Genomic DNA, 7922 nt, shown 5'->3' with positions numbered 1-7922 from the left:
AGCTGCTTGAAGGGTTGGTAATGTGATGATATTGAGAAGAAAATATGAAAAACATGTACGTTACCTGGGACTGAAAGATTTTGTCAAGAAAATATTCTCAAGTATGTAATATATTTTTACAAACATATTCAGCATATCTATTTTTATGGCGTTATTTATTCATGAGGTATTTGGTCATGAGGTTAGGGCATTTTCCTTATATTAATAAGACATCCATCCACCCGGCAGCTTATGTCGGCATCTTGATGCCAAATCAGAAAAAAATAAGAAGAAAAAATTAGTATCAGATATTAAAGTGAAAACTTTATCGTTATAACAATATTTTTCAGTTTTTAACAAGATACCTTTATGTCATAACAAGATATTTTCACATTATAACAAGAACCTTTAATTGTCAGAACACTACTATCTGTCTTATAAAATATTTCATGTTATAAGGTGATCACTTATATTGTTTTAATGTGAAAGGTTTCACGTTCTAATAGTCCAGGGGCCAAGGGGCTAATTTCACAAATTGGTATCACTTAAAGGGACCAAACAATTTTGGTATTTTTGACTTCCTCTATGTCTCTAGTTTACATTTTAGTATGATAGACCTGCCTATGTAGTAGCTTAATAAAAATTTTTGGATGATCTTTGGGTCCTCCCCAAACTTGAAAACAGTCAAAACTGAGGCTTCTCCAAAAGGGACAGTGTCTGCCTTATCACGTGAATCTCGGGAAATAATTATCAGAATGTCACCAAATTTGGACTGAATGTTCACAGACAGTTGCTGCACACAATGCGGCAAAGATTTCATCAGTACCTTGCTCCTTTTAAAAAATGTATACACCTAAACACACATGAATTACAGACCGACATGGTAAAGGAATAAAAAATCCAAAAGGCATGTATATATGTGGTTTCCATTATTTATGTAAATAAGCCAATCACCCCAAAATTGCATTTATATGTGCCAAACAATGTCATCTTATCATAAAAGTAGGTTATTAGATTATTCACCTCACTATCTGATGTCACCAGCCCCTGACAGGTAACTAGTGCAGCCAGAACTTCAAACAGATAAATAGAATGGGGCCCTATTAGTACAGGGGCTAAAGGGATCGTTTTCACAACTTGGTAGGCCCCTATCACCCACGGGGACCAAACAATTTTGCCATTTTTATCACTCTACAGGTCTCTAGTTTATATTTTGGTATGATAGCCCTGCCTATCTAGTAGCTTAATTATAGTTATCACTCTGTAAACAAACTTACACCCGTGTAGGCAAAACACTACAAATAGGGCGAAAAATTAACTAATATATATCCCCATGTAACTTGCCCAGTTGATCACTCATATTAAGTCAAGTATTTCTTGTATTACAAATTTTCTGAAATATTTTATTTAAATATGCACCAATTTTGTTAATGAAGACAATCACAAGGAGGGGAAATTGATTACACAGTTACTGTGCTAACACTCAGTGTTACTGTAGCCTACAGTAGGCCTACTAGCACTCAGAGCTGCCCAGTTGCTATTTGACCCATAACTAGGAGGCAAAGGGAGTGCTACCACTTGCCTAAGGCGGACTCCCAGGCTAGCAGAGGGAAGGAGGTACCTTATTTCTCCATTGTAGGCCGTCCTAAAATAGAGGGCCCACCTGCTGTCCTCATCCTAGCTAACACTACTATAGAGCTACTATACTGAAATTGAATGTCAGCGAGCATGGAGAGACAGCAATGGCAGACTCTGAATCAGGTGGAGAAGAGACAGGAGCTGTGGCTGGTGAGTCCTTAAAACAGAGGGAGAGATGGCATAAGGCAGAGCACAGAGATAATCAATCAATCAATTTTATCAATTTTATTTATAAAGCCCAATATCACAAATCACAATTTGCCTCACAGGGCTTTACAGCATATGACATCCCTCTGTCCTTTGGACCCTCACAGCAGATAAGGAAAAACTCCCCCCAAAAAAACCCTTTAACGGGGAAAAAAAATGGTAGAAACCTCAGGAAGAGCAACTGAGGAGGGATCCCTCTTCCAGGACGAACAGACGTGCAATAGATGTCGTACAGAACAGATCAACATAATAAATTAACAGTAATCCGTATGACACAATGAGACAGAGAGAGAGAGACAGAGAGAGAGAGAGATGCAGGACAGACGGTAATGACAGTAGCTTACAACAACATTAATGAAAGTAATATTATAATTAATAATAATATATTAATATCTGATAGTATACATGTGTGACAATAATCATATGTGTATAATAACAGTAGAAGTATGACTAATGATAACAGCAGCAGCAGGAGGAGCACAAAGGCTCCGGAGAAGAAGCCTAGTTGGTGACATCCAGAATGGCTGAGTTAGCAAGATGCAGTAATAGGACACGAGAGAGAGAGAGAGAGAGAGAGAGAGAAAGAGAGAGAGAGAGAGAAAAGGAGAGAAGGTGCCCGGTGTATTATAGGGGGTCCTCCAGCAGACTAGGCCTAAGTCAGCCTAACTAGGGGCTGGTACAAGGCAAGCCTGAGCCAGCCCTAACTATAAGTTCTATCAAAGAGGAAAGTCTTAAGTCTAGTCTAAATGTGGAGACGGTGTCTGCCTCCCAGAAGATGATTCCACAGGAGAGGAGCCTGACAGCTGAAGGCTCTGGCTCCTGATCTACTTTTGGAGACTTTAGGGACCACGAGTAACCCTGTATTCTCCGAGCGCAGTGTTCTGGTGGGATAATATGGCACTATGAGCTCTCTATTATATGACGGAGCTTGACCATTTAGAGCTTTATAAGTTAACAGTAGGATTTTAAATTCAATTCTGGATTTTACAGGGAGCCAGTGCAGAGAAGCTAAAACAGGAGAAATATTATCTCGTTTCTTAGTTCCTGTTAGTACACGTGGTGCTGCATTCTGAATTAGCTGGAGAGTTTTTAAGGACTTACTAGAGCTACCAGATAATAGAGAGTTACAGTAATCGAGCCTTGAGGTAACAAAAGCGTGGACCAATTTTTCTGTATCTTTTCGGGTCAGGATAGGCCTTATTTTCGCAATATTACGCAGATGAAAAAATGCAGTCCGTGAGGTTTGTTTTAAATGAGAATTAAAAGACAAATCTTGATCAAATGTTACTCCAAGGTTTCTTACGGTAGTGCTAGAGGCCAGAGTAATGCCATCTAGAGAAACTATGTCATCAGATAAAGAGTCTCTGAGTTGTTTGTGGCCAAGAACAGTAACTTCAGTTTTGTCTGAATTTAACATAAGGAAATTGGTGCTCATCCAGGTTTTTATGTCTTTAAGGCAATTATGAAGTTTAGTTAATTGATTACTTTCTTCTGGCTTCATAGATAAATACAACTGTGTATCATCCGCATAACAATGGAAATTTACAGAGTGATTTCTAATGATGTTACCTAAAGGAAGCATATATAGAGTAAATAGGATTGGTCCGAGCACAGAACCTTGCGGAACTCCAAAACAAACTTTAGTACGTAAGGATGATTCATTACGAACGTGAACAAACTGAAAACAATCAGATAAATAAGATTTAAACCAGCTTAGGTGCAGAACCTTTTAGGCCAATTAAGTGTTCCAGTCTCTGTAGCAGAATTTGATGGTCAGTTGTGTCAAACACCGCACTAAGATCTCATAAAACAAGTACAGAGACGAGTCCTTTGTCTGAAGCAATCAGAAGGTCATTTGTAATTTTAACTAGTGCTGTCTCAGTGCTATGATGCACTCTAAATCCTGACTGAAATTCCTCAAATAAATTATTATCATGGAGAAAATCACACAGCTGCTCTGCGACTACTTTCTCAAGGATCTTTGAAAGAAAGGGAAGATTAGATATTGGTCTATAGTTGGCTAACACCTCTGGATCCAGGGTGGGCTTTTTTAGGAGAGGTTTAATTACAGCCTACAGCCTACAATAATAACTTTATTTGATTTAAGAACTAAACTGGATAAAAACTCTGAGAATTCAGATACAAATTCAGAATATGGGCCAGGAGCAAGGTACACAATAACAAATAAAAGTGACTGCGAGGTTTTCCAGGTTGGATGTAAAAGACTAAGAATGAGGCTTTCAAATGAATTTTATCTAGTTTAGGTTTAGGGTTGATTAACAGACTAGAGTTAAAAATGGCTGCAACTCCCCCTCCTCGGCCGCTGCCTCGAGGAATGTGAGTATTATTATGACGGGGAGGAGTGGATTCATTTAGACTAACATATTCATCTGGACACAGCCAGGTTTCGGTGAGACTGAGGAAATCAATATGATTATCTGAAATTAATTCGTTTACTAACACTGCTTTAGACGATAGAGACCTGATATTTAACAGTCCGCATTTAATTCTCCTGTTTTGTCTTTCTGTCACAGAAGAGGTTTTAAGTTTTATGAGGTTGTTATGCACAACTCCTCTTTGTTTAATTTTAGATTTAAATAATTTAGGTGGTCGGGGGACAGACACCGTTTGTATAAAACTATGAAAACTATGGGTGGGTAATTGCACTAGAAGCTCAGAGAAGCGTATAGCACTGTGACTCTGAGTCCTGATCTCAACTCTTGGTTGTCAGGGATGTGAATTACGAATAAAATTTGCCAGGTTCCTAGAAATGAGAGCAGCTCCATCCAAAGTGGGATGAATGCCGTCTCTCCTAATAAGACCAGGTTTTCCCCATAAAGTTTGCCAATTATTAACGAAACCCACATTGTTTGCTGGACCCCACCTGGACAGCCAGCGATTAAATGATGACATGCGGCTAAACATGTCATCAGTGGTCAGATTTGGGAGGGGTCCAGAGAAAACTACGGAGTCCGACATCGTTTTTGCATATTCACACACTGAGGCAATATTAATTTTAGTGACCTCCGATTGGCGTAACTGGGTGTCATTGCCGCCGACGTGAATAACAATCTTACTGAATCTACGTTTAGCTTTAGCCAGCAGTTTTAAATTTGATTCAATGTCACCTGCTCTGGCCCCAGGGATACATTTGACTATGGCCGCTGGTGTTGCTAACTTCATGTTCCTCAAAATAGAGCTGCCAATAACCAGAGTTTTATCCTCAGCGGGTGTGTCGCTGAGTGGGGAAAAGCGGTTGGAAACGTGAAAAACTTGGTGGTGAGCCGTGGGCTTCGGCTTGGAGCTGTGCCTCTGGCGAACAGTTACCCAATCTCCCGGCTGAACGGGTGTTACCGGAGGACTGCTAGCTGAGGCTATGCTATGTGGCTCCACGCCGGCTACAGGGGACTTGCTAACTACCGCAGCTACTGAATGGTTTTCCAAGGTGCAGAGCCGTGCTTCTAATTCACTAAGCCTCGCCTCCAACGCAGCAAATAAGCTACACTTGTTACAATTACCACTGTCACTAAAGGAGGCAGAGGCATAGCTAAACATTTGGCACACCGAGCAAGAAAGAGCAGAGGGAGAAGCCATCGCTGACTGTAAAGCTAATGTAGCTACCAAGGCTAGTAACGTGCAAACAACAGCTAAGAGATTAGCAGGGAAGTCGTAAAAAGGAGGAGAGCTATAAGTGCTTAAACAGAACTAGTGTGGGTTAAGACTTGAAGTAGATGGTAAAGCAACTGAAGTGAGAAAGCAGAAATCAGGCTAGTAGAATTCACTAGAGCAGTACAGAGACGCTGTCACAGAAACACCGGAAATGACACGACTCACTTACCACAATACGTCAGCACGTCAGAGTGCAGCCATAATGTCAACGCTAGGAACACAAATTAGAATTTAGACCATCTAGAGCCGTTATATAGTATAGCATTTACTCTGTTACATCATTCATTGTCCACATCACTATCATTCAGCTCCGGAAACCTTTCCAGCTCATTTGCCTGGTTGCTGCAGGTTTGTAGTTCACACATATCTATGCAATGCAGACCACTTTGCAGGCATGGCCATTCTGAAAGTTTACATGTTCGTGAGCAGGAGCATGATAGTAGGTCCAATACAGCCTCTGGTGCAGGCATACCTCGCATCCACTCAATGGCCAGATCCCCATCATGGATCTTCCATCCATGATCCTTTGGATTTGGTACACTTGGATTGCACTCCAGACTCCTCCGCCAGATAGTAGCCTGATAGTTTGCTCATAAGGCATGCATGTAGAGACAATCTTCACAAGGTGGAAGCTGACTGGAGTCTATTTCTCCACGCCTTGCACAAAATAGCTGGTAGCGAAGCGTGTTAACTTTAGTTGTGTTTGTGGAAGGCAGATACATCTGACATGTGAAATAGGCCATCTGAGACCTCCCAGGAGCTTCCCAATTCTGAATGTGTCTTGGCAGGTCTTGTTAGTCTTCAGTTTTTTAAATATGGTTGACTTTCCACGGCCACTGAAAGCACTAACTGTATAGGAAGCTGTTTGGGCTTAACAATACAGACCAGTGAGCAGTGATAACTAACATGTCTTTGGGTTCATCAGGTGGGAACCTCCTTTCAACCAGTAATTTGTTAGTTGGTCCCACGACACCTCCAAGAGGCTAGACAGTGATCTCTGGCGTCCCAGAGACACTCCCCTAATGCCAGGTCTCACTGCTCCCCGCACCAACCCAACATCCTCCTTTACCTTACTTACACATGGCTTTCTCAGCCCAAACAGCACTGCCACCTTCAACAAACCCAGGCTCCGTACATGCTAGCTCCAGTGCCAATACTACCTATCCTAGCACATTCACCATACTCTATTTCACACATTACATAGCAATATAAGCTAAAGTTAAAGGCGATAGAGAAGATAAACTTCCAGGATCAGTAGTGATGTTACGCTCGAGTCAGTTTGCTTGACACAGTGTCGATCTTTTGAAGCGCAAGTGTTCCGAGGCAGTGTTTCGATCCCTGCTTCGGCACGCCCACAATCACGTGACTACCGGGAGCGAGGCCTCGTTACAGGCAGTCTTGAGGCTTTTCCAGGTCTTCCACTTTGATGCAATTCTGACACACAGCCAGCAGATGTCACTCTTCTGACTGTATGAAATGCTTCGAAGCAGTGTGTCATTCTTGAGTCAGGTGTGTCAAAGTGGTTCAATGCTTCATGAAGCTTCGATTTCACCATCACTACGGATCAGCGAACACACTCACCTTGCAGCATGGTCTCAAACAAAAGGGATTCAAATAGGGCACTCCCACACTTAAATAACCCTCCTCTTCCTGGATTTTCTCCTAAGAGGACTAACTGGTGGATCTCTCCACCTGATCTCAAGGATTTATGTACCCTGCTTAGTAGTCCCCCCCTGCTGGCCCCCAACTGACATTATCCCTCCTCATCCAAATCCACTGACTAGCTCTGGCTGCTTCATCTGACATTTCCTTCACTGTCTTCCTCAAACTCTGTCCCCGCACTCCAAGTTCCCCCAGGAGCGAGACAGCTGATCTTGCTATCAATCCCCTACACCCCACTTCCACTAGACAAATCCTAGTTTTCCATCCTCGCTGGTCAGCTTCTGTTCTTAAGTCTGCATACATAAGCTTTTTTCTTTCATAGGCTTCTTCCACTGAGTCTTCCCAAGGAACTGTCAGCTCAATGAAATAAACAACCCGTTGACTCACTGACCACAACACTATTGTTGGGATTCACAGGACCACAGATGTTTTGTCATTTGGTAAAATCTAAACTGGAGATTTAAAGGCTTTTTCCTCTGCATGCTCTTTGTCTTAAAACAAAGAGAGCTAGGTGACACCCATCTCCACAGGAGGTCTCACCTCACACCTCAGTGAGACACAAGTCTCACAGCTTGATTGGATAGGACTTTTACAGTGACATGTGACTCTGATGTCACAGGCATCTGTACAAGTTCTGCTCCCTTCAGTCCTCTCTCTCTTGCTCCAGCTGTTCAACAGCTGCACACCTCTTTCTGGACCAGCACAGAGGCCCAGACCCTTGCTCCATAGCCCAAACCACTAATGGGAGGGCAATTGATCGTGGACTC

The 7922-nt window shown here is 42.1% G+C and overlaps 1 protein-coding gene across 1 annotated transcript; it reads right to left on the bottom strand.

Moving 5' to 3' along the window:
- Positions 1 to 4551: 4551 nt before the first annotated feature.
- Positions 4552 to 5418, bottom strand: LOC144458897 (uncharacterized). Its single transcript, XM_078162713.1, has one exon. It carries the CDS (start codon positions 5416 to 5418, stop codon positions 4552 to 4554), a length of 867 nt encoding a protein of 288 aa, XP_078018839.1.
- Positions 5419 to 7922: the final 2504 nt, after the last annotated feature.

The sequence above is a fragment of the Epinephelus lanceolatus genome, chromosome 20, assembly GCF_041903045.1.
Source record: "Epinephelus lanceolatus isolate andai-2023 chromosome 20, ASM4190304v1, whole genome shotgun sequence".
NCBI classification, from domain to species: domain Eukaryota; kingdom Metazoa; phylum Chordata; class Actinopteri; order Perciformes; family Serranidae; genus Epinephelus; species Epinephelus lanceolatus.
Note: the sequence above shows the minus strand (reverse complement) of the source record. Positions and strands in the feature narration are given on the sequence as shown.

Excerpts from the sequence above, each read along its gene's own strand:
- LOC144458897 (XM_078162713.1), bottom strand. The coding sequence starts at position 5,418 with ATGGCTTCTCCCTCTGCTCTTTCTTGCTCGGTGTGCCAAATGTTTAGC.